At 49.2% G+C, this 27,770-nt stretch overlaps 1 protein-coding gene across 4 annotated transcripts; it reads right to left on the bottom strand.

Moving 5' to 3' along the window:
* Positions 1 to 183: 183 nt before the first annotated feature.
* adora2a (adenosine A2a receptor) lies at positions 184 to 27,770 on the bottom strand. Of its 4 annotated transcripts, none has more exons than XM_033043423.1 (3): positions 27,360 to 27,770; positions 20,127 to 20,802; positions 184 to 1,659 (listed from the first exon to the last, which is right to left on the bottom strand). In XM_033043423.1, exons 2-3 carry the CDS (start codon positions 20,471 to 20,473, stop codon positions 729 to 731), a joined length of 1,278 nt encoding a protein of 425 aa, XP_032899314.1. In that variant the 5' UTR covers positions 20,474 to 20,802; positions 27,360 to 27,770; the 3' UTR covers positions 184 to 728. The 4 variants fall into 4 exon arrangements, with proteins under 4 accessions (XP_032899314.1, XP_032899312.1, XP_032899311.1 ...); XM_033043421.1 differs by having other exon boundaries at positions 27,386 to 27,770; XM_033043420.1 differs by lacking the exon at positions 27,360 to 27,770 and adding an exon at positions 23,899 to 24,134.

The following is a 27,770-nucleotide window of genomic DNA, read 5'->3' as shown; positions in this document are numbered from 1 at the left end:
TACAGCAATTTGTTCTTCCCCCGTACAATTAAAGCATGGAATAATCTCCATCCTACTATAGTTACCCAACCAGATGCAACTAAATTTAAAGTAGCTCTTTCTTCCCAATAACCCTTTCTGGCTTAAGTCCTCCCTCCACCACCTCCAGTTTAAATTCCATTTAGAATATTTTGGAGGACCAAGAACCAAGAAGGATATCTGCCAAATGCAGGCACTTGAGACTAGCTTAGAAGGGATGAGTTGGGCTGAAGTGCCTGTTTTCATGCTGTATAACTCTGTACCACCAAAGAGGAACCTAACTTAAGACAGTGATCTTTCTAGAGGATCGATTTGTTCACAATTAAAATACTGGAAGGCAGCAAAAACAATCTGCTGTAAAGCATTAAGGATCCGGGACAGTTGGGCTAAGAGCATCTGAGGTGCACCGAGTGAACAGTCAGGAGCAATGTAGTGAGTCTAGACTCAACCTGGACTATGAGAGGAACTGGATGTTTAGTCACGGGCAGCCAACATGTACAGCCCTCAGAGGGGACACGGCACTCAGTGTGAGGACAAACACCGTCCTCTCTCCAGATGAGAGCAGCAGTTCCCCAACAAACACAAGGGGCGCCCAGCACTGCATCAGGCTGCTCCATCACACACCTCTGCTATCATTCTTCCTGCGTCCCGCTCCCCCTCTCTCTGCGCCTTGCTGTGACGACAACGTTGAAGCCTTGTTTGGTTGCTGCTCAGGAGGCATCAGTCAGAGCATTGCTGGAAGCCTTGTGTGAAAAATCTGTGTGGCGATGTACATGGCAACAACCACACAAACCCCGCTCCTGGGGCAATCCTTGGCCTCGACAAAGAAACTCTTCATTTTTTGGGTGTCCTGGGCTGTTCCCGTTTGGTCGGCGGACTGGAATATGCCGATTTTGGACAATGTCTCTATCTGCAACCCCTCCTTGCTCGTCACCAGTGTTGAGAAGGTCTAGGCCACATCCATTGATCTGAATGTTTACATTGTCTCCACTGATGTAAATGGAGCGCCTCGTGCTCTGCCTTGTGAATGTCTGGTCTGATTTCCTCAGAACATGTGTCTTCAGAATCTTCCGGAAGGTCATTCGGAATTCTCTGATCTTGTAGGCGTAAATGAAGGGGTTGACAACGGAGTTTGCGTGTGAGAGGATGATGGCGAAGTAGACGACGCTCTCTGGCAGACGGCTCTCCGCATAGAAGAGGTTCACACAGTTGATGATGTGCAGTGGCAGCCAGCAAGCAGCGAAGAGGCCCACGATGATGGCCAAGGACTTGGCTGCCTGCACCTCCTTCTGCAGGGTGGACCTGCTTCTCTCCGGGTGCAGGCTTTTAAAGTCCATCTGCTTGAGTTGATGGCGAGCAGCCATGAAGATCCTGTGATAAATCCCCAGCATTAAAAGCAAGGGGACCAAGACACAGGCAAAGAAGTTATAATAGACCATATAGTCCATGTGCACCACCTTTTCAAACAGGCAGGGGACCATGCCGTCCCCACATAGTGGAGGAGTCCCGTTCATTTGCACCGTTATGTTGTAATCGGATTTGTTCCAGCCAAAGATCGGGGTCAAGCCAATTAGAAAGGACAGGACCCAACAGATACAGATGACTCCTCTTGCACGTGGACCCGTCACCAGGCTATTGTATCTGCAACAAGAAGACAGTGTGAGTTAATTACATGCCTGGTACCTTGGCAAACAACTACAGCATAGAGTGAGAGTGAGGCCACAGATCAAAATCCAAAGGAAAGGTTTATTCTTTCCAGTTACAGCAAGAGAATTGTGAAAAGTCAACTCTCGACACGGTGCCATTCTTTGCCGAGCAAAATCCTAACCCCTCCATGGCCACTCTGGTACCAGCGGTGTTGAGCAGTGGTGGGCAACAGTGTTTGGTGTTGGGTTCCTTGTTATTTGTCATATGTATTAACGATCTGGATGAGAGTGTAAGTGGCATGAATAGTTAGCCTGCGGATGACACTAAAATTGGTGGTTGAGTGGACAGTGAAGAAGGTTGTCCAAGATTACAATAGAACCTAGAACAGTACAGTTCGGCTCACAATGCCTGTGCCTAACATGATGACAAAGCCAACCCGTATCTGCCTGCGCATAATCCATATGGCTCCATTCCCTGCATATCCTTGTGCTTATCCAAAAGTCTCAACTGCCATGATCGTATCTGCCTCCACCATCACACACGAATGCACGTTCCAGGCACACACCACTGTTTGTGTAAATAAAAAAAACTGCCCCATACATCTCTTTTCAACTTTGCCGCTCTCACCTTAAAGCTATGCCCTCTAGTATTTGATAATTCCATCCTGAGAAATAGTTCTGACTGTCTACCCTATCTATGCCTCTCATAATTTTATATACTTATATCAGGTCTCCGCTCAGCCTCCGACACTCCAGAGAAAACAATCCAAGTTTGCCCAATGTCTCCTATGCCTCGGCCATAATCCTCTATTAACATTAATAGGAATTAGCTATAGGAGGTTAGTAATAGCTAATACTCTGTAATCCAGGCAATGAATCTGATCAAGTTATTGGAAAACCCGTAAGCGGTAGGAACAATCCACATTTGGAAGGTGCTACCCTGAAGTTGCCCACCCTGGGGTTGTTCCTGTACCCCTTGTGTTGATCGAGATGAACTGTGATTCAGGGAAAGACCGGCCCAGATTCTGAGTTACTGCCGGGCACTGCTCCCACTCAAGGATGGCTCAACCACCAGCTTTGAGGCCTGATGTACCCAGGCCTGTGATGGAGGAGTCTGTTGGGCTGTTGCTGGGCCATTCTGTGCGACATCTCTCATTCCACCTCGACGCCTGGCCCCAGATGTTTGTGAGGAGAGTTTGCAACGTCGACAAGGCCGGGTATACATCTGTTCTGTGTCTGAGTTCTGTGTGTAGATCTACACCAGATGTTTCGGCTTATGGGGCTGATGTGGAGCAGCTAGGCAGCTTTCCGTGGGTGAGCCCCCACACATCCAGGTGAGTGAAGGTTGGATTTCATTCTCTTATGAACATCAGCAAACCACACCACAATCTGTCTTGTTACTGAGCCTGATTAAAGTGTTTCAGTGCCAGATTAAATTCCCTAGTTGAGGCTCCAGTCCGCCATCTCCTTAGGTTGGAGCATGGTTTTATTTGGCTTTCAGAGGTCTGAGGTTGTTTCCGGTTGGTACACAGGTCAATTTTCAAGAGGCAAGTGGGAGGCAGTGAACCCTCTGGCCTCTAATTTTACTGTGTTGAGTAAAAAAAGCTTGGAATAGAAATGGAAACTTTAATAAGCAAAATGTAAATTCCTAATTCGCCCTAGGGAAAAGGAAGAGATGAGTTTAAACAGGCACTGTCTCATCCAAGTGTAATGGAATCCCTGTGTATTTACTAACCATAGGAGCGGGTAGAGAATTGGCTTCACGGATGGTGGAAGGTTGTCTTTCGGACTGGAGGCCCGTGACCATTGCTGTTTGTAGTTCATGTTGAAGATTTGGATGAGAATATAAAAGGTACGATGAGGAAATCTGCAGATGAACGTAATGTCGGCGGTAAAATAGATAATAATGCTTGGCCATGTGGGCTGTGGAATGGATAATGGAGTTTAATGGAGATAAGTGCAAGGTGTTATGGAGGGGTTTGGAAGGATACGGGCCGGACACGGGCAGATGGGACTAGTGTAGATGAGATATCTTGGTTGGTGTGGACAAGTCGATCCGAAGGGAACCAGGGCAGGGGCTTCACGGCAAATGTCAGGGTACTGGGGAGTGTTGTAGAGCAGAGAGATCTAGAAGTGCAGGTATATAGTTCTTTGAAAGTGGCATCACAGGGTGATCAAGAAGGAGCCCCGTACATTAGCCTTCATCAGTCAGGCTATTGAGTATAGATGTTGGGAGGTCATGTTACAGTTGTACAAATCATTTGTGAGCTTGCACTTGGTGTATTGTGTTCACCAAACACAGTTGCTGAGCCTACACTTGATCTCGCCGATGTACAGAAGCCCACATCGGGAACACCAGATGCAAGAGATGAGGTCAGAGGAGGTGCATCTGAGCCACTGTCTTACCTGGCAGTTGTATCAGGGCCCCTGTATGGAGTCAAGGGAGGAGGTATAAGGGCAGGTATAAGTTGCATCTTCTCCGGTTGCAGGGTAATGTAGCCGGGGAGGGGGGTGGTTTGGGTGGGAAGGAGTGAACCAAGGAGCTGCAGAGGGAGCAGCCTCCGTGGAAAACAGAAAGGGTGGAGATGGGAAGATGTGATTAGTGGTGGAGGGGTGACAGAAATGTCAGAGTATGATGTGCTGGATGCCAGAGGAGGTAGTTGAGGCAGGTAATATAACATAATTTAAAAGACATTTAGACTGATACATGTACAGGAAAGAATTATGGGGATATGGGCCAAACAGAGGCATGTGGATGGAGCAGCTTAATTGGCATGGGCAAGTTGGGCTGTATGACTCTGAATGGAGGCCCGCGACATGTGGTGTGCCTCAGTGTTGGTTCCATTGCTGTTCATCAGCCATGTCAATGATCATGAGAATGAACAAGACATAAATAAGTTTGCAGATCCCACTAAAATAGGTTGTATGGTAGATAGTGAAGATGGTTATCGGGAAATGCAATGGGAACTAAATGTAGTGAAATCAAATGGGCTGAGGAATGGCAAATGGAGTTTAGATAAGTGGGAGGTGTTGCAATTTGGGAAGTCAAATCAAAGTAGGACCTTCATAGTGAATGGTAAGATGTGGGAGTATTGTGGAGCAGAGAGATCTAAAAGGTGTTGTCAAGCAGAAGAATCTGGTGCAAGCAGATAGATAGAGTGGTAAAGAATATGGAATGCTTGCTTTTATAGGTCAGAGCATTGAGTATAAGAGTCAGGAAGTCATGATTCAGCTGAATCGGACACTGGTTAGGCAGCATTTGGAGTAACGTGTGCAGTTCTGGTCGCCTCATTACAGGAGAGATGTGGAGGGTTTGGGAAGAGTACAGAGGAGGTTGACCAGAATACCAGCAGGGAGGGGTTAAGACAGATTTGGATAGTTTTCTCTGTATCGCCAGTGTTTGTGGGGAGACCCGATATGTAAAATTATGCGAGGCTTAGATAGGGTAGACAGTCAGGATCTTTGTCCCAGGATGGAAAAATCAAATAATAGAGGGCCTAGCTTTAAGGTGAGAGGCACAACGTTTAAAGGAGATATGCAGGGCAAGTTTTTTTGTGCAGAGGGCAATGAGATGCGTTGATGGGGTCGGTAGTTGAAGCAGATACGTAAGTGGCATTTAAAATACTTTTGGATAAGCATATCGATATGTTGCAAATGGAAGACTATGGATTATGTTCTGATAGATAAATTATGATCCGTATCATGTTCAGCACAGACATTGTGGGCCAAAGGGCCTGTTTTTATTTAGTTTGGTATAGATACAGCGTGGAAACAGGCCCTTTGGACAAGCAAGTCTGCACTGATCAGCGATCCCCGCACATTCTACACACTCACAAGGGACAATTTAAAAAAAATCTAAATTTATACCAAGCCATTTAAAAGATGCACAGTCTCTTGCCCAGAGTAGGGGAATCGAGGACCAGAGGACTTAAGTTCAAGGTGAAGGGGAAAAGATTTAATAGAAATCTGAGGGGTAACATTTTCACACAAAGGGTGGAACAAGCAGCCAGAGGAGGTAGTTGAGGCTGGGACTATCCCAACTTTTAAGAAACAGTTAGACAGGTACATGGATAGGACAAGTTTGGAGGGATATGGACCAAGCGCAGGCAGGTCGACTAGTGTAGCTGGGACATGTTGGCCTGTGTGGGCAAGCTGGGCCAAAGGGCCTATTTCCACACTGTATCACTCTATGGCTCTATGAAATAACCTACAAACTTGTACATCTTTGGAATGTGGGAGGAAACCGAAGATCTCGGTAAAAACCTACGTGGTCACGGGGAGAACGTGCAAAGTCCGTACAGACAGCACCCGCCACCAAGAGGCCCGAAGGGCTGTAATGTTCTATGTACTATGATACGCAGGGAATGGAGACATATGGGTTACGTGCAGGTAGATAAGTGATTGTCTTGGCATCATGTCAGGCACAGACATTGTGGCCCTACAGGCATGTTCTTGTGCCACACTGTTCTATGTTCTATTAGTACTTTGTCGCATTTGCCTGCATTTGACCCAGAGCCCACAAAACCCCTTCTATTCATATATATCTGTCCAAATTTATTTTGAATATTGTAATTGAATCTGGTTCTAGCTTCCTCTGGCTGCTATAAGGACTATAGTCCAGATAAGGACTACCCTGTGAGTGAAAAAGTTACCTCAAAAGTCCCACTTAAATCTCTCCTTGTTCACCTTAAGACTCTGCCCTCTAGTTTTAGAATGGTCTACCCTGAGAGTTTGACTGACCCAGTATTACAACACCACACCTGACCTAGTATTACAGCACCACATATGACCCAATATTACAGCACCTGACCTAGTAGTGCAATACTGCACCTGACTCAGTATTACAGTACCTGACTCAGTATTACAGTACCCGACCCAGTATTACAGCACCTGACCCAGTATTACAGCACCATCTGAGGCCATGTGGCATAAGGACCACTGGGCAGTGTGACACAAGGATCTTCGGGCCATGTGGCAAACACTGCATCTTCTGGCCCGGTATGTTACAACATGCCAGCTCAAGGCTGAATCCAACAGCTTCTTGTGTCAGCAGCTGCAGTGTGATAGCCTTACCATCCTATCTATGCGATGTTACTTTCAGAGAACTATGTACATGCACTCCTCAATCCCACTGCCCTATAAAAATCCCCAGGACCCTGCCATTCACCGTGAAGATCCTGCCCTGTTTGACCTCCCAAAATGCAACGTTGAGTCATACAGCATGGAAAGTCCCTTAGGATCAACTTGCCCGTGTGAATCAAGATTCCTCATCTACACCTCCCCAACTGCCAGTGCCCGGCCTGTACCCTTCCAAACCCCTCCCTCCCATCTATATACCTGTCCGAATGCCTTTTAAAAGTTATAGTACCTGCCTCAACTACCTTGTCTGGCAGCGCAATCCATATACCCACTACCCTCTGTGTGAAAAAATTCCTATTAAATCGTTCCTTTCTCACCTTAAACCTATATCGCCTGATTTTTGATTCTCTTGCCCTGGGTAAAGGTGTCTGTACACTGACCATATCTATTTCCCTCATGATTTTATGCACCTCTCCAAGATCACCCCTCAGCCTCCTGCACTCTAGGGGAAAATTTTCTAGCCTGCCAAATGTCTCTCTATAGCTCAGACCCTCAAGTCTTGTCAACATCCTCGTAAATCTTCTCCACGCTATCTCCAGCTTGACAACATCCTTCCTATAGCAGGGTGACCAAAACGGAACACAATACTCCAAATGCAGCCTCACCGTCCCGTACAACACCATGCATTTATCTGCATTAAACTCCATTTGCCATTCCTCAGCCACTTGCCCAGCTGATCAAGATCTTGCTGTAATCTTTGATAACCATATTCACTATCTACGAAACCACCCACTTTAGTGTCATCTGCAAACTTATTAATTATGCATTGTCAGATCACATTTTGTTGCTATAAACCACAAACAGCAATGAGTCCAGCACCCATCTATGAGGCACACCACTAGTCACAGGTCTCCAGTCCAAAAAACAATCCTCCATCATCACCCTCTGCTTCCTCCCATGAAGCCATTCAGCTAGCTCTCTCTGAATCACACACGATGCAACCTTCAAGTGCAGCCTACCATGCGGAACCTTATCAAATGCCTTGCTGCAGTCCATATAAACAATGTCTACAGCTTTGCCCGCGTTAACCTTTTCGGTTACAACAAAAATCTCAATCAGATTCGTACAACAATCTCCAACGTACAAAACCATGCAGCCTATCCCTAATCAGCCCCTATTTATCAAAATGCATATATACCGTATTCCCTCATGATTGTCTCCATTGACTTGCCTATCATAGATGTTAGGCTCATGTGTCTATAGTTCCTAGGCATTTCCTTGCGAGCTTTCTTGAATAGAGGCACAAGATACCTCTCATACCCACATCAGGCCTCAATGTAATATCTCTTGCTACAGGTGGTCTTGACAACCACCGCATAAGCAGTACAGCAAGCAGGAAACGAAGAAGGAAATATTAGAAATGAAGTGAAATAAGCACAAAGTGCAGAAAAACGGTAAGGTGTGAAAACTACAGAGTGAATTATTTGCAAATTTGAAGAAATGAACATTTGTGATCTCAAAATTAAGAGCATTTATTTGTCTTATGCCCTGGATATAAATGGGAACAATGATTTTTTTTTACCTGCTGTAGTTTTACAGGCACGTTGGATCATAATCATACTTTATTAGCCAAGTATGTTTTGTAAAAAACAAGGAATTTGATGCAACAACACTAAATGTACAAAGAATTATCATTTATTCTAAGTCAACCCGACTCTGATACTGTAAGTGCGTAGACTAGAGCAACCGTAGCGTGCCGACTGAGGTCTGCCGATGTGGAAGTGAAAATGCCAGTTCCACAGGGACGAGCAGATCGCCAGTGCTCTGAGTGTAACGATGAGTTTGGAATAATGAATGATGAATAGAAACCTTACGTACAGTACACGAATGGGCTGTTCAGCTCACAATGTTTGTGCTGAACAAAATGCCTCGTAGAACTGATCTCATCTGCCTGCACATAGAATCATAGAGCATGGAAACAGGCCTTTTGGCCCAACTTGCCCATGCTGACCAACATGCCCCATCAACACTAGTCCCGCCTGCCCACACTTGGTCCATAACCCTCTAAACCTATCCTATTCATCTACCTGTCCAAGTCTCTTAAGCGTTATGATAGTACCTGCCTCAACTACCTCCTCCAGCAGCTCTATACAATATATCCACCACCATTTGTGCACCTCTATAAAATCACCCCTCATCCTCCTGTGTTCTAAGGAATAAAGTCCTAGCCTGCTCAACCTCAGATCATTCTGCATCCCATCTGCCCAACCGATCAAGATCCTGCTGCAATTTTTGACAACCACCTTTACTATCTACAAAACCATCCAATTTGGTGTCAGCTGCAAACTTACTAATTATACCTCATCCAAAGCATTAATACAGATGACAAAGAGCATTGGGCCCAGCACCGAACCCTGAGTCACACCACTGGTCACAGACCTCCTGCCCTAAAAGTAACCTTTCACCATCACCCTCTGCTTCCTTCCATGAAGCCAATTTTCTATCCAGTCACCTATCCCTCCTTGAATCTAACCTTCCAGAGCAGCCAACCATGCAGAACCTTGTCGAATGCTTTGCTGAAATCCATATATAGAACTTCTACAACTCAGCTCTCATCAAATCTTTTCATCACATTACCAAAAAACTCAATGGATTCGTAAGACACGATATCCCACATACAAAACTGTGCTGACTATCCCCCCTAATCATCCCTTGTCCATCTCATTCAGTGTTAAGCTCACTGTCCTAAAGATCCATGCGGTCTTTAAATCTTTGCCATTGCATCTCCACCGTCAGCCCTTTAAGTATAATTTGCCAGTCTATCCTAGCCAGTTTCCGTCTCATACCTTCAAAGTCTCCTTTCTTTAAGTTCAGGACCCTAGTCTCTGAATTAACCATATCACTTTCCATCCTAATGCAGTGAACTCACTGTGGTGGATGTTAATTTGTGTTTATTGTGTGTTTTTGTCATTTTTACTATATGTAGGACTGCAAGGCAACGAAAATTTCGTTCAGACCGCAAGGTCTGAATGACAATAAAGGCTACTTTGACTTTTGACTTTGATTTCCACCATATTATGGTCACTGTGGGCCAAGGGGCTTTGTACAGCAGAGAGGTTTATGACGACTCATATATCTCAACCAGGGCACCTGCGATTTACCCTCCAGCTTCCCACAGTGTCCTTGGATATCTTCATATGCATCAAGACATTCAGCAGTTCCTCGACTGTAATACTGACTGCACTCAAGACACTGCCATTGACTGTCCCAAGTCCCCCAGTCCTCATGTCTTTCTCCACAGCAAAACCAGATGAGAAATACTCATGGGGGACCATGCCCATCTCCTGTGGCTCCATACGGAGGTGACCGCTTTGATTCCTGAGCAGTCCCATTCTCTCTCTGGTTACCCTTTTCCCCTTTATATACTTATAAAATCTCTTGGGATTATCCTTAATATAATCTGCTACAGTTATCTCCTGTCCCATTTTGCCCTCCTGATTTGCTTTTTTAGCTTGCCCCTCAGTTCCCGAAACTCCTTCAGTGATACACATGATCCCAGCTGCCTAAACCTGCCCCGTGCCTCCTTCTTACTCTCGACCAGAGCCTCAATTTCTCTCGTCATCCAAGTTTCCTTACGCCCACCTGCCTTGCACTTCACTCAAACAGGAACATGTATGACCTGGACTCATCAGCACACTTTTAAAAACATGATCCATATCCCTCTATTCCCTGTATTTCCATATCCCTATCGAAAAGTCTCTTAAACGCCACTGTCGTATCTGCCTCCACCACCACCCCTGGCAATGCATACTAGGTTCCCATCACGCTCTGTGTTAAAAGCTTGCTCTGCAGATTTCCATTAAACCTTCCCACGTTCACCTTATAGCTATGCCCTCTAGTGTTGGACATTTCCACCCGGAGAAAAATGTTCTGCCTGTCTACCCCATTGATGCTCCTCGTATTTACTTCTATCAAGTCTCCCCTGAACCTCTGACATTCCAGAGAAAACAATCCAAGTCTATCCAACCTCTCCCTGTAGCTGAAACACTCTCATCCAGGTAGCATTGTGGTAAACCTCCTCTGTGCCCGCTGCAAAACTTCATGGTACAACGTTATAAAACAGTTGCTGGACCATGTGGAGTCCCGGTGGCTGCACCATGGAAATAGATGTGACATGTACTGAGGGGCTGGGATAGGCAAGATAGTAGAAAGCTGTTCCTCAGGGGAGAGGTGTATAAAACGGCGGGGCATTGGTTTACCTTGAGGTAAGATCTTCAGAGGCGATCTGAGAAAGAACAAGTTCACCCAAAAGGAGCTTGGAATCTGGAAGACAGTGTCTGAGAAGAAGGCAGAGACTCTCAAATTTCAGGAGTATTTGGATGAGCACTTGGAATGAGAAGTGGGATTTGAACCGGATGCTTGTAAATTGAGTTATGGAGCACAAAACAGGCCCCTGGCCCAACTCTTCCATGCCAACCTACGTAACTTCCTCATCTTCCTATTTGACAGTGCTTGGCCCATATTCTTTTAAAACTTTCCTGTACATTAACCTGCCCAAGTGTCTTTAATGTTTATTTTGAAAGATGCATTCATGGAAACTGGCCACTCAGCTCACTGATCTATGTTGTCCCACTTTCACTTCCACTCCTTACAGAGGCCAATTGACCAACAAACCTGCACACCTTTGGGATGTGGGAAGAAACCAGAGCACCTAGAGGAAACCCTGGTCACAGAGAGAACGTGCAAACTCCAAACAGACAGCAGCTGAGGTCAAGATTAAACCTGGGTCTCTGGCACTGTGAGGCGATGGCTCTACCAGCTGCACCACTATGTCGGAGATGTTATTGTACTTGCCTCTACCGCTTCCTCTGGCAGATCATTGCATGTACCCACCACTCTGTGAAGATCTTTCCACTCACCAGAAAGTCTATGACCTCTAATTTTAAACTGCTAGCGGAGTCCCATGCAATACTCTCTCTGTACCCATGACTGTGCAGCTGAACAGAACGCCAAATCCCTCTTTAAATTTGCTGATGATACCACAAGTAATGAGTCAGAACGCAGGAGGGAGATTGGTAATTTGATTAATCTGCGTCATAATAGAACCCGTCTCCAGCTAATTCTATTCACTCCGTGTGACATCAGGAAACTGCTGGGAGCACTAGAAACATCAAAGACCGCGAGATCAGACCACTGCCCGGCTGGGGGGCTGGAGACCTGAACCCCTGAACTGGTTGTGCCTCTGATCTCTGCTCCAGAACCATTACAGCAGTGACATCCACACATCAGTGTGGAAAGTTGTCCTGTCCACCCGCGACAGAACACATCCGACCGCCAGTTACTGCCTAATCATTCTGTACTCATCATGAGCTAATGTCTTGGACACTTGTCAACAAGCTAGTGCTTCTCATCAATAGAGAAGAAACTGCAGATTCTGGAATTTGGAGCAAAACACAAAATGCTGGAGAATCTCTGGGTCCGGCAGCATCTGTGGAGGGAATGAACAGACGACGTTTCGCTTCGGACTGATGAAGTAAGGGGGGGGGGAGAAGGAAAAGAGTTATGAGTGGGTCAAAGTGGTGGCTTCTCACCAATACCCTGTTTCCAAGTGGCCAGTTTGGGTTTCATCAGAATTGCTTACTCTAGGTCTTATCACAGCCTTTGGCCCAACATGGAATGAAGAGCTGAATTCCAGAGGGGAGGGGAGAGCGAGTGCCTTTGACATCAATATCACCGTGGGACACAATGGTAACTACTAGAAAGGGCATGATGACACAGCGGTAGAATTGCTGCCTTATAGCGCCAGAGATCCAGATTCGATCCTGACTACAGGGTACTTGTCGGTACAGAGTTTGTACGTTCTCCCAATGACCTGCATGAGTTTTCTCCAGGATCCGGTTTTCTCCCACACACCAAAGGCATAAAGATTTATAGGTTAATTAGATTGGTATAATTGTAAATTGTCCCTAGTGTGTGTAGGATAGCGTTAGTGTGCGGGGACTGCTCATTGACGCGGACTCAATGGGCCGAAGGGCCTATTTCCACGCTGTATCTAAACTAATCTAAAAGTAAACTAAACATGGCCGTTTTAGATAACAGACTGCAAGTGCAATGTACTGGACATACCTGCTATAGGGATGAAGATCATTACAAGACTACATTAACATACTTAGTGAAAGGGGTTAACACAGGGGCATTTTAGATAGTGGGTAACTCTAATGCCACAGGAATAACTACAAGGCCACAAATACTGGGGGAATTCAAAGAGAGGGCTAATTATGAAGGTAGAAATCATGAGATATCAGGCAGTGAGGCAATTACTACATTTCAACAGGTTAAACACTGGAAAACAGTAAGCAACGTTATTTTGTTACTTGACCACAGCAGTAACTATTGCAAGACGCTAGACAATGGTGATTACAGAACTCAGGGACAAGGCTACTCTGGGAGTAGCTCCGCGCTTGGTCAGAAAGTGTCAATAGCAGGAGCTTCAGATAGATCATAATTCCTACATCACACTGCAAAAATAGATGTTTTTTCTTAACTAATGCCAGTGAGTCGAGGAAGTTTTGGAATACAGAGTCTGGTGGGTAAAGGGAGAGTGTGGGGACAGGGCCAGTGGGTAAAGAAAGTGAGAGGAAACAGGAGCTTCCTTCAATCCCAATCTGGGGCAGGCGTGTGCTGCCAAGGCTCTGCACCGCCCCCAGTGCTCCTGCTCCACTGAGCAGTGGTGGACTGTCCGCCCCAGTTCTGGGTGGGGTGTTATGGTGCTTTGAGCTTGTCTTTGAATCGAGTCCTCTCTCTTGCTGTGATGAGCTTGCGATGGCCAGCTCTGTTATTGGAAGTGTGAGTGTTGGGACCAGAGCAAGACTTACACAGTAAACGGTGGAGCCCTGGAGAGTGTTATGGAACAAAGATGATAGAGAACTGGTGAATAGTTTCCAGAAAATAGCAAGTCAGATGCACAGTGTGAATGAGAGGGTATTTGGAATGCATGACTTCATTGGAAAGGCTTTGAGTGCAGATGTTGACACACCATGAGGCAGCTGGACAAATTGTTGATGAGATCACACGTACAGTACTGTGCCGTTCGCAAGCTATAGGAGGGATGTCATTAAGTTACAACAGGTGCAGAAACATAGGTTCATTGGCTTCTGTAAGTTGTCCCCAGTGTGTAGGATAGTAGTGTATGGGTGTTTGCTGGTTAGCGTGGACTTGAGGTGTGCAGAATGGCCTGTTTCCACGCTGTATCTCTAAACTAAACTAAAACTGTACACTGTGGCAGAGACAGCTCACAATAGACAATAGAAAATAGGTGCAGGAGTAGGCCATTCGGCCCTTCGAGCCAGCACCGCCATTCAATATGATCATGGCTGATCATCACCAATCAGTACCCCGCTCCTGCCTTCTCCCCATATTCCCTGACTCCGCTATTTTTAAGAGCCCTATCTAGCTCTCTCTTGAAAGCATCCAGTGAACCTGCCTCCACCGCCCTCTGAGTCAGAGAATTCCACAGACTCACCACTCTCTGTGAGAAAAAGTGTTTCCTCGTCTCCATTCTAAATGGCACACTCCTTATTCTTAAACTGTGGCCCCTGGTTCTGGACTCCCCCAACATCGGGAACATGGTTCCTGCCTCTAGCGTGTCCAAGCCCTTAACAATCTTATATCTTTCAATGAGATATCCTCTCATCCTTCTAAACCCCAGCTCCAGTGCAGTCGTTCCATCAACCAGTAACATCGTCTGACTATACAGAATGAATTTGACTAACATTGCCCAGAGTCAAGGAGGGAACTGACACTACACACACTGACACTACACACACTGACACTGCACACACTGACACTGACACTGCACAGGACCTAGGCAGTCAGCAAGTAGGGCAGCAAGACGTGATTGACAGGCTTCCTGGACCAGGGTCACCCACAGGTCAGCTTCTATTAACAGCTCTGCGTAAAACCACAGCCTCAAGGCAAGTGATTGTAACCTCTGGAGAAGGCTAGTGCTTGTAACGTACCAGTGCAGGGCACGAGGACAGAGGCAGGGCAGGGAAGGGCATGAATACACAGGGCAGGGCACAAGGACAGAGGCAGGGCAGGGAAGGGCACGAATACACAGGGCAGGGCACAAGGACAGAGGGCAAGGCCGGGCATGAATACAGAGGGCAGGGTAGGGCAGGACACATAGGGCAGAAGCGGAGTGGGGCACTGGGACAGGGGGCACAGGGAGAGGTATGAGTACAGGTGGCGCTGCTCACATAAGGGATCCTCCCACACACGGCTATGTTCACAACCCTCCCGTACATTCACATATACAACCTTCACACACAGCCCACCTACACAATCCTCTCTCTTACATGTCCTGTAAGATCCTCCCAGACACACACTGCATAAATGACCCACCCACCCTCACGCACGCGCCCACGTACTTGACCCACCATCATCCAACAATATTGTTTAAGAAGGAACTGCAGATGCTGGAAAATCGAAGGTACACAAAAATGCTGGAGAAACTCAGCGGGTGCAGCAGCATCTATGGAGCGAAGGATTAGGCAACGTTTCGGGCCGATTTCGGCCCAAAACGTTGCCTAATCCTTCGCTCCATAGATGCTGCTGGACCTGCTGAGTTTCACCAGCATTTTTGTGTACCGACAATATTTATTTATTGTGACGTGCCATTAATATGCCTGTGAAGCTGCGGCCAGTATGAATTTCACTCTTACATCCGCGGTGCTTTGACAATTAACCTCTTTAGATCCTTGAGATAGGTTCAACCAGAAAACATCCTCCCGGCACCCACCCTGTCAGTCCACTGCATAAGACCACAGCTCCGTTTTCCATCCTCCAGATCGTCTGCACATTCAGCTTGTTGTCTCCTCACAAAACATTGGCCTCACACCAGCAAGCAGTGATCAACAAGTTGATGAGGAGGCCCACACTTAGCCCAGTTTGTTTGAACACCTTACGTTGGATTCTACGCTATCTTTGAGACTCTGGAGGCACCAAGCACCAGCACTCCGGTGTCTCGCCACTGAAGTGTAGTTTTGTGTTCCATCCCACACCTAACCTCACATAATCAGCCACAATTTTAGACTTTGGACTTTAGAGATACAATCCAACACACACACTGGGGACTCTTAACAATTTTTGCAGAAGCCAATTAACCTACAAACTGATACGTCTTTGGAGTGTAGGAGGAAACTGGAGCACCCGGAGAAAACCCAGGCATTCACAGGGACCATGTACAAAGTCCGTACAGACAGCCCCTTAGTTAGGATCAAACCTAGGTCTTTGGGGCTGTCAGGCAGCAACTCCACTGCTGCGCCACCCTGCATCATTTTTGCCACTTCTGTCTGACGTGGCTTTTCTCACACTAATTCTTCCTCACACTCACGCAGATGGACACATCTTACAGTGTGACCTGCTTCAACATAGAACATAGAAAAGTACAACGCAGGAACTTTGGCCCACAATGTTGGTGTGCCGAACATGATGCCCAATTGATCTGATCTCATCTGTCTGTGCACGATCCATATCCCTCTATGCTCTGCACTTCTACGTGCCTATCTAAAAGTCTCTAAACGTCACTGTCGTGTCTGCCTCCACCACCACCCCAGGCAATGCATTCACCACCACCCCAGGCAATGCATTCACCACCACCCCAGGCAATGCCTCCACCACCACCCCAGGCAATGCATTCACCACCACCCCAAGCAATGCATTCACCACCACCCCAGGGAATGCATTCACCACCACCCCAGGCAATGCATTCACCACCACCCCAGGCAATGCATTCACCACCACCCCAGGCAATGCATTCACCACCACCCCAGGCAATGCCTCCACCACCACCCCAGGCAATGCATTCACCACCACCCCAGGCAATGCCTCCACCATCACCCCAAGCAATGCATTCACCACCACCCCAGGCAATGCATTCACCACCACCCCAGGCAATGCATTCACCACCACCCCAGGGAATGCATTCACCACCACCCCAGGCAATGCCTCCACCACCACCCCAAGCAATGCATTCACCACCACCCCAGGCAATGCCTCCACCACCACCCCAAGCAATGCATTCACCACCACCCCAGGCAATGCAATCACCACCACCCCAGGCAATGCATTCACCACCACCCCAGGCAATGCATTCACCACCACCCCAGGCAATGCATTCCAGGTTACGACCACTCTCTGTGTAAAATACTTGCACCGCACATCGCCATTAAACTTCCCCCCTCTCACCTTACAGCTGTGCCCTCTGGGAAAAAGGTTCTGACCGTCTCTCATAATTTTATACACTGCGACCAACCGCTCACATTCCAGAAAAAAACAATCCAGATGTATCCAACCGCTCCCTGTAGCTGAAACACAGAGCGTACTGGTAAACCTCGTCTGCACCCTCTCCAAAGCCTCCACATCTTTCCCGTGATGCCGCACGCAGCCTAAGCGCTCAGTGGACCGCAGCCGAACACAAGAGCTGGCAGACCGCGGCCTACAGGGGGAGCCCCAGAGCCGGCCCCTGCTTGTCCCACAAAGGCCAGAGACCGGGCGGGAGGTGGGAGCCAGTGACAACTAAGGGCGAGGAGCTATTCTCTGCACCTTAGGTGTGACCACCTCATGATAATCCCTATCTTTGACTTCCTGACTCACATATGAGCCTGAGGTCATCCAGCTACAGCTTCAGTTCACTAACGTCTTTAAGGAACTGCACCTCCAACACATTTTGTCCTCAAGCCTGTCTTCCTGATATTCCACATATCACAGGCTGAGCACTGTACTACATTCCATCCCACCAGGACCAGGCTGCAGTCTGAAACAGATCTGTGAGACTGATGCACTGAGCCCTGCAGTGAACCAGTCTGCACCCACAGGAAGTTGCACCTCCCCACTCTGCATTGAAGGATGCAACTCAACCGACTACTCCTCTTGGGTGTGGGTGTTGGAACTCGTGGGTGCTGGAAAGAGTGAGCAAGTCAGAGGAACAGAACATGCACTGGTCTCACTGAATAAACTCACTTGAACTTGAACTTGAGCTCGTGAGCTCAGGAAACCTCAACCTCTGCTCTCAAATCTCCAACTACGTCACTCAAAAACCCAGCCACAGCTCAACCTGCTACAAGCTGGGTGGTGGTCATTGCCACCCCAAGCACCAGGGTTTGCCACAGCCATGATTCAAAATTACTTGGAAGAGAAATGTGTGCACCAGAATAACAGCAGAGAACCTGGAAACAGTGGAACGGAGCGAACATTTCAGGTGAAAGACTCTTGCTCAGAACTTGTGCACTGGTCTCACTGAAGCACATGAGCTCAGGAAACCTCAAGCGCGACACACTCACAGCTTTCCTCTGCTCTCAATCTCCAACCACGTGTCTACGTCACTCAACCGTTCAGCCGCAGCTCAACTTACTGCTCCCCACTGCACGGGCCCTGACGAGGAGACCACCTGCCTCCCCTTCAGCCTCCAGTCGGCTCACGGGAGAGTAACTTAAAAAAAACAACGCTTCTACAGATGTGCAATGAGGCATGGATTAGCTAAACCAAACATGGTTCCCTTACACTCAGAAGCAGGAGGCATTACACTGTGGAATTAAAGCAGAGAAATGCACCAAAAGGGCACAAGGTGCTGGAGTATCTCAGCTGTCAGGCAGCATCTTTGGAGAACATGGATCATTTTCGGATCGAGACCCTTCAGACTTATTGTGGGTTGGGGGGGGGGGGGGGAGGGGTGAGACGAAAGCTGGGAAAGGGGAGAGGCAGAGTCTTCCAAAGTCGCATAGATTATAGAATGATTCTCACAGATTGGAGGGTGGCAAATATAACCCCATCAGAAGGGAGACGGAGAGAAAGCAGTGAACGGTAGACCCGTTAGCCTGACAGCAGTGGCAGGGAAATGGAAGTTGGAACAGGGAGCTTGGAAAATGGCCATTGTACCGGAAAGAGGGGGCGTGCTCAATCAAATAAGATCAAATAGAACAAGTTGTCCTACAACTTTAGGCTGTGCACGCCATACGCAAGAAGAAGAGGAAGAGGAAGAGGGGGACATAATTAATCTGGTTTATTTTAAAGAGGATATAATTAGCAGAATAGACAGAAGATACAGATATGATGCATTTGGATTTTCAGAAGGTCTTTGTAAGATGCTGCCAGATCACATTAATTGAAATCAGAGCCCAGGGGTTTAAAATACCGGAGAGAAGACAGACCAGGGGTCATTGTCGGGCTGGGAGAATGATACGTGGGGCGGGGTCACAGTGATCAGTGTCAGCACTTCTCTATCCCTCTCACTTCCTGTGCCTCCCTTCATCATCTCACTCTTCATGCCCCCTCGCTCTCTGACCCTTTCTCTTTGACCCCCTCTTTGCCACCTCTCTCTCTGTTCCTCCTCTATTCCCCCTCCTTCTATCTCCCTCTCTCTATCCCCCCTCTCTCTCTGGTCCCACTCTCTCTCTGCCCCCCCCCTCTCTCTCTCTGCCCCCCTCCCTCTCTATCTCTGCCCCCCTCTCTCTCTGCCCCCCCCTCTCTCTCTCTGCCCCCCCCCCCCCCTCTCTCTGCCCCACTCTCTCTCTGCCCCCCTCTCTCTCTCTCTCTCTGCCCCCCCCCCCTCTCTCTGCCCCACTCTCTCTCTGGCCCCCCTCCCTCTCTTTATTGCACTCTTTCTGTTCCCCCGCCCCCTTTCTCTCTCTGCCCCTCGTGCTCTCTGTCTCCCTTGTCTCCCTTCCACTTCCTGTTTCCCCAGCAGCCTGAACAGTCAAATGTAACATTGCAGCTTATCTAATCGGCCAGTTCCTGTTGGCTTCATCAAGTCATTACAATGGATGCAGTTTATTCAGCCAGATGTACCCGCACTGGACTAAACTGGATCCACACTCCTCCCCCCAGTGTGAGTGCCTTATTAACCCAGGAACTCTGTACTTTTTCATTTCACAATAAAAGAGAAATGTGTCCAAGCATCAGGATTTAGTAACAAAGCAAGGTACAGGTTGCGTGTTTGTAGTGATGGGTATAGTCGGTGCTGGATTGTCGGCACAGGCTAGGTGGCCGAAGGGCCTGTTTCTGTGCTGTCACAAACGGACCTCAGGCTGACAAACATAGGGTGGCTTCCTCCACCCCCACCAGCCTCCTGGGTTACTGAGCCCAGCTTCTCCTACACTCTTACAGATGGACTCTCAGTGTCATCCTGGGCAGGAGCGGAATCCAGGATATTGGTGGGCCCCGTTCTAGACACACAATGCCAAACGCCCACTTTTCCCGGGGGAAAAAAAAAACACTTTATGCAGATCGGAGTTGGAATATTGAGAGGCCATGAAATGATCAGCGTTGATCAGGAGCGTTGGGTGCTTTCCACCGACGCTCTCCCTCTGGGCTCAAGCTTCCTACCTGAGTGGGATTTTGATGCAAATGTAGCGGTCGATGGCGATGGCGAGCAGGCTGAAGATGGAACTCTGCGTCAGCACCAGCACGAAGCAGGCGATGAAGAGGCAACCGTAGAAGAGTGAGCAGAAACCAGTGCTGATGATGATGGCAAAGGGGATGGCGAGCACCCCGACAGCAATGTCCGCCACAGCCAGCGAGACCACAAAGAAGTTGGTGACGTTCTGCAGGTTGCTGTTCAGATAGACGGCCCAGCAGACCAGCACGTTGCCCAGCACAGCCAGCACAGCAATCACCAGCTCAAACACAATGTAGATCACTCTATCCCTGACCCTCTCCTCGTTTGTTTGCATGTTGCAGTCAGCAAGGTGTTGGAGAGCTGTGGCAGAACGCAGTCCATATCTGCAGCTCTCGGCCAGGGTACGGGTGTGACGTGAGTGAGGCCAGAGATCAGGACGGAAGGCAGCGGTAGCGGTGCTCTCTCTCTCCTCAGCCACAGCTTCCCTCCTTACAGAGAGCACACGAGTGCATTCCTCACCTCGCCTGCCGTCCAACAGTGGGGTTGCAGGGTCAACGTCGGCGAGTGTTGGTCAGTTCATCGGTCAGCGCTTCTGCTTTATGGCCACTCCTCACCACAAGCACAACCTCCGGGCTTCCTTCCCCGCACCTCCAACAGACAGATCTGTAGTGTAACAGTTCAAAATGTAAGTGAACAGGGGGGGGAGGTGGGGGCAGAGAATTATGTTGAATTAAAATAACCGTTCATATCTTGGGAATGTCACCAAACAATCCGAGCAAACACCCCTGTGGTACATGAGAGGAGGCAGACACACATGCGCCAGGGAAGGGGCCAGTATTTGTGCGAAGGGCGGAGCAGAGAAGGGTACTGCAAGGCAGAGAGGAACGGTGTTCAGATACATCGTGAGGCAGGAGTGCGAGCATTCACCTCCAACCGCTTCCTGCTGCCCTGTCTCTGTGTTCACTGCTCTAATGGGGTAGTGGAAAGGAAGAGGTAAGAGGGAGCTGTCGGGTCAGGAGAAGGTACTCCAGGGTCTCCTGGCCTGTGTCTGAGGACACCACACACAGACCCAGGGCTGTGGATGGAGGATGGTGAGGATGCTCTGTGGGCACTGCCTGCCTTCCCCAAGGACACACAAACACAACCGTGAACATGAGGTGGACGGACCACTGGACCTCTCACTGCTGGGCCTGTCATGACTGACGAGGGGATCACAGGACCCAGCTTGCAGCAGCAGGACTGGGGCTGGGGGGGCAGAATCAATCTCCTCCATCAACTGGTAGAGTGATACAGATGCACCCGGGGTCACAGATACACCCAGGGATAGGGACACACCCGGGGACATGGACAGCTCCACGTACACAGATGCACCCATGGACATTAGCAGGGACACAGTCACACCGGCACACTAAGTGGCAGCAAAACTCAGGATAACATCCACATCCATAACTTTTAGATCCCAGATTCCACCCCCCACCAAATCTCTCTGCTCACACATTCAGGCACAACCCACCCACACACTGACATACACACACCCCACTCACTCTCTCTGGGTTACTCTCACTCTGGGCTATGTCCTCTCAGGATTATTTTCTGAGTTAGACTTTCTCTGGGTTACATTCGCTCTAGGTTACTCTCTGAGTTACTCCCATTCTAGGTTACGTTCTCTCTCTGTTACTCTCTGCCTGGTTTACACTTTCTCTGTGTTGTTCTCTCTGGGTTACTCTCTCTGCCCATCTGAGTTACTCTTTCTCTGGGTTACATTCTCCCTCTCTGGGCTATGTTCTTTGTAGGTTATGTCCACAAGGGGCGTTCTCTGTCTGGGGTACTCTCTATCTCTCTGGGTTATATTTTAGCTGAGTTACTCTCTCTCGAGGTTACTCTCTGGGTTACTCTCCATTGGGCATCCATAGATTCAAGACATTCGGCATTGACGTGGAGTTTTGTCATTCCTGATCTTTCTGCCCTTGTGCACTAATCCCATTTACCAGCATTATCCTTCAACGTCTTGCCAATGCCAGCGTCTATCTAATTGCCTCTTAAACCTAGTGAATGCGTCTGATTCTACCTCCTCCTCTGGCAGCAAGTTCCACACACTAACTACTCGTCCTCGCTCACAGATCCCCTTAAACCTCTATTAAAACAACATTATAAAGACACTTGGGCGGGTATATGGACGGGAAAGGTTTGGAGGGATATGGACCAAATGGGACTAGTTTATGTGGAGCATCTTGGTTGGCGTGGATGAGTTGGGCAGAAGGGTCTGTGCCCATGTTGAATTACTCTGTCCTCTAGTACTGACACACAGGCTATCCACCCCCCTCACGACTATAAACCTCCATCAGATCACCCCTCGGCCTCCGATACCCCAGAGAACACAGATCCAGCCACCGCTTCCAAGTCAACCTCCTAAATCCCGGCAACATCCTTGTGGGTTTTTCTGGACTCTCCGGTTTAATCGCGCCCTTGGTACATTATGGCGACGAGCGCCGAGCAAATGCACAGGAACTCCGGCTCCCTGGAAAGTGATGGAGCGAGTCCTGACCCCGCCACTCTACAAATAAACATATCTTCCCACCAATTATCCTCATCCCGTTTGCCCTTTTGATATTATTCAGATCAAAGGTCTTTTCTTTTTTGCTCCGAGCCGATCTCTCGCTGCGTTATTTACTCAGTGAAGTATTCTCTCGGGAATGTCTGCGCCGGCCCGGTGGGCTGGAGACGGGACGCTCCCTGGATCGGTGCAGGACGAGGAGTGAGCGCTTGCGGGCTCACCTCGCGTCCTGACCGGTCGCCGACCCCCCCGATCAACCCGGGGAAACCTCCCAGTGGCTCCAATACCCGCCACATCGCCCGGCGCCGCTCCCCGCTCCACTAGAGCCGGCACCGTCCTTGCCTGCCCGAGCATCCACACCTGGACTGCCCAGTCCGGGTCCCGGTCTCGCTGCCCACCCCAGGCACTGCAGCCCCCGGGATGTCCGCACGGTGGAATTTGTGGCTCACTTCTGCCCGAGTTCCTCAGGTGCAATACTTCAACCTTTCCCCTCGCTCTGGCAACAGGAGCCGCGCCGGGTCCCCGTCCCCGGGATCAGCTCTCAGCCCGGCTCGGTATCCCCCACCTCCTGCACCCCCCCCCCCCCCCCCCCCCCCCCCTTCCTGCACCCCAGCCGCCTGGATCCCGCCTCATGTCCCGGACCACAGTTCACGGAGAGCAGCCAACCAACCTCGTCCCTCTGTAGACTCCGGATCCCGACCGCGGCTCGGAGCGCTCCCTCTCCCTCCGTCCTCACCGGGCGTCGGCTCCTGAGTCAGCTCCAACCCCGGCCCTCCCTTTCCTCTTCCTCCGTCTCCCACCCCTTGCCTCCGCTCTCTTCCGCCTCCCCCTCACTCACCCTCCCACTACCCTCCATTTCACTCTCTCCCCCGTTCCCCTCTCGTTCCTCCTTCCTTCTCCTCTCATCCCACCCTCCCTTTCCCTCTCATCCCACCCTCTCTCCTCCCTTCATCTCTCCTCTTTTCCCTCCTCTCCCCTAAGTTTTGACCCGATCCCCGGACACTGGAAAACCGTAGGTACACAAAAATGCTGGAGAAACTCAGCGGGTGCAGCAGCATCTATGGAGCGAAGGAAATAGGCAAACGTTGCCTATTTCCTTCGCTCCATAGATGCTGGTGCACCCGCTGAGTTTCTCCAGCATTTTTGTCTACCTTCGATTTTCCAGCATCTGCAGTTCCTTCTTAAACACTGGAAAACCGTCTCACCTCAAAGTAACAACGCGGTGTCTTCATAGGTGGACAATGCGAGGACAGGCTCTAGAACTTTCCACCTCAAACACTGTTGCAACAGCACGAGGGGTATGTGATACAATGCTGAAAGTGGTAAACTTTGGATCCAGGACGGCGAACATAAGAGGAGCCGTGCATGGAGAATTGTCCGACCACTGTCGATCATTGCACATCGAATCCTAATGTTATTCTCCTGCGGCATTCCCAGTCCAGGGGGGGGGGGGGGGGGGGGGGGGGGGCGGGGGGCATCGTATCCAACATCCTCTTGTGCGATCTAGTGTCAGGTGGTCTATCTGCTCCCGCCGGATGTCCTCTCCGTCATCGAGTGTGTGGAGTAACTGCTGTCTTTGCCGTGGTGCTCAATCCAACGCGGGCTCAATCCTTGCCTCTCACTGTGGCGGCGGGCTTCTGGCACCGTTTTCTATTATAATCACCAATATATATCACAAACAACAAGGGTCCCAACACCGACCCATGCAGTGAACCACCGGTCACAAACTTCCAATCAGAAAAAACACCCTTCCACCACCACTATCCCCTATCACCAGGCCAATTATAACTGAAGAAGGGTCTCGTCCCGAAATGTCACTCACTTTTCTCCAGAGATGCTGCCTGTCCCGCTGAGTTACTCCAGCATTTTTGTGTCTATCCATTTGGATAACTTGATCCAAATATCCAATCCACCTTGGATCACATAAAACCTGCTGTAGATTATTGAATTCTCCAATTTCAGGTAACCCCCACCTTTCTCTCCATTCTATCTTGGTCATCTCACAGCCCCTTCTTCTCCTCCTCCCCCCCCCAGACTTCTATCGTATTGAAATCGTGTCCTGAAAGCGGAGATTGATAGGTTCTCGATGTGGAAGGACGATAAAGCTTGCGGGGAGAAGACGGGTTGAGAAGAAAACAGACCAGCCACGATTAAACGGTGGAGTTGACTCGGTGGACTGAATGGTCTAATTCTGCTCCTATGTTTTATGGTCTTATTGTAGATGGTGGGTGGGCTGAAGGGCCTGTTTCTGCGTTGTACAACTATGACCCCAAGGAGCTGTTGTTGCCGCCTGCCAATAGCCCTATTTTATTCTTCAGCTTCCTTTCTCATCAGGTTCCAGTATCGCACCTTTTCGTCTCCACCTTCCACCTCCCAGACTTACTATCCTCGTCCTTCCTGCCCCCACCTGATCTCCGCCAATCAACCCGTCACAGTGGCGCAGCGGGTGGAGTTGTTGCCTCACAGCGCCAGAGACCCGAGTTCGATCTAGACCGCGGATGCTGTCTTGGTGGAGTTTGCGTGTTCTCTGTGTGAGGAGGGAGGGACACTTTACGGAAGCCAATTAAACCACAAACCGGATAATGTGTAGGGGGGTTGCACGAAAGGTCACTGGGTCATAGGGCTCGACGCACGGTGCCGCTAAATCCAACTGGAAGACATCCGTCACTTCCGGTATATGTTATTAATGCTAGAAACGCGTACTTTCCTACCTGCTAAAAACCGCCAAAATGTTGAATTTTTGCGCTGAAAAAAATTGTGGGAGTCGGGGTAAGTGTGAGAGACTTTAGAATTCCAAAAGTGAAGCGAAATAAAGGTAAAGAGAAGCGAGAACTGAAGGGACTACAGCAGCTAAAGTGCTTGGTAAACATTGAAAATATTGGGAATTATCGCGTTGCTCACTGCATTTCATCAAGTAAGGCATTATTTGTGTTTTTCTTGATTTCTTTGGTATCTAAAATTCTCAGAAGTGATAAATCTGGCTGTAAAGTTTTCTTCAGATACGTTTTCATTTTGTATGTAAAAACCCACTTGGGAACCATGGGCGATTTAAAAAAATTACAGCCAGATTTATCATTTCTGAAACTTTAGATGCCCAAGGAATCGAGAAAAAACACAAATAATGCCTTGGTTGATGAAATCCAGTGAGCAAACGGCCAATGTTCGCCAAGCACTCTGGCTGTTGTTGTCCCTTCAGCTCCCGCTTCTATCTACCGTAATTTCCCCCCACTTTTGGAATTGTGAAGTAGGCTAAATGTCTCACACGCTTATCCCGATTTCCATAATTATTTACAGCGCAAAAATTGACAATTTCAGCATGTTTTAACGGGTCCGTTACGCTGGAATCAATGGCAAATGCATCGCGTGTAATCCATTTGGAGTAGCGTAGCAACAGTACGGGTCATGGGTCGTGACCCGACTGCCGTGAAACCTCCCTATAAACTCCGCACAGACAGCACCCGCAGTCAGGATTGAACCCGGGTCTGCGTAAGGCAGCAACTCTACCGCTGCGCCACTGTGCCTGAGGCATGTTTCCATGCTGTATTCTCTAAAGTAAAGTAAAGCCCTCCTCACTTGGATCAGCCGATTTATTTCCACCCCCTCCCCCATTCTACCAGCCCCTCTCCTCTGATTCTGGAGGGTCTCTAACTGAAACATCGTCTGCTTGTTTCCTTCCACAAATGCCGCCTGATCCGCTGAGTTCCTCCAGCTGTTCTTATTATTTTGATTCGACAACTTCTACCGTGTGGTCTCATCCGTCTCCCCTGTTACCACCTCTAGACCCGTCCCCCCCCCCCCCCCCCCCCCCCCCCTCCCGGCTCCATTCGCTCTGCCTGTCCTTGCCCAGGCTCGTCTTGCAGCTGCCCGTCCGGTTTCTGGCCCGGCTTCCCACAGGCTTTGTGCCTCCCATAGATGACTCCGTCTCACCCAGCAGCCGCTCCCTCTCACCTGACTCCAGAACCCATCGCTGGCGGTCTCCAAATCTGTAAAACCAGAGACACTCCGGCTGACAGTCATGGCTGCGCGGGAAAAGTAGCAAATACCCCCCCCCCCCCCGGGTTCCAGCAACGTTCATAAATTCTAGGAGCAGAATAAGGCCTTTCGGTCCATCAAGTCTACTCCGTCATTCAATCATGGCTGATCTATCTTTCCCTCTCAACCCCATTCTCCTGCCTTCTCCCCATAAGCCCTGACTCCCATACCAAACAAGAATTTGCCAATATCTGCCTTAGCAATATCCGGTAAAGAACTGGTAACAAACGACAAGTTTATCGAGACATGGCGCGGAAACAGGCCCTTCGGCCCACCGAGTCCGTGCCAACCACCGAGTTACACTAACCCTACATTCACCTAATTTATTATATCCAACATATTTCCCCTGGATTCCCCCAGCCCGCGCGTCTTTGCGAAGGGGGAGGAAATCCACGCGGCCACGGGAAGGTGCAGACTCCACACAGACAGCGCCCGAGTCAGTCCCGACCCCGCGTCTAGCTGCGACCCGGCGCCGCGGCTGCCCGAGTCCGGCAGCGAGTGCACATGGCCTGGGTGTGTAGTTCGGTACCGCCCTCCTCCCCAGTGAACAGCGAAGTACAAGGAGATTTTCACCTTGGCCACCCCACTCCCACTCCATCTCCCTACCTCCCCTCTCCCTCACCCCTTGGTTTACCGGTTATAGGCAGCTTATATACACACCACGGGTCGTGTAACTAGTGTCATCAGGTCTCCCGCTAGTTACAGCCCGCGGACCTCCTTGACTGCAGCGGTCCACCCAGAGTTCTGAGTTCTGAAGTCTACAACAAAGAGGTCTACACGTCCTCGCTTCCTCGTCCACCTGTGACTCCTTGCCTCGGCATCTCCTACACCCTGGAAACAGGCAGCGACGCCAGCGCACAACACGTTATTAAATCGAGAAGCTCACAATGTGAGGGCGCTTCCTGTGGCGACGTTCCTCTCGAGTCAGACTCCGGATCTTCCGCACCGAGACTTGCAAACACACACACCTATCAGTGGGTCGGTGATGCGGGTATTGTTGAACTGCGAGCGGTGCCTGCAGCAGCCTGACGAGTACACTCACACT

Source organism: Amblyraja radiata, chromosome 25 (assembly GCF_010909765.2).
Source record: "Amblyraja radiata isolate CabotCenter1 chromosome 25, sAmbRad1.1.pri, whole genome shotgun sequence".
In the NCBI taxonomy this organism is placed as follows: Eukaryota; Metazoa; Chordata; class Chondrichthyes; order Rajiformes; family Rajidae; genus Amblyraja; species Amblyraja radiata.
The sequence above is the reverse complement of the archived record's forward strand: the minus strand, read 5'-3'. Positions and strand labels throughout refer to the sequence as shown.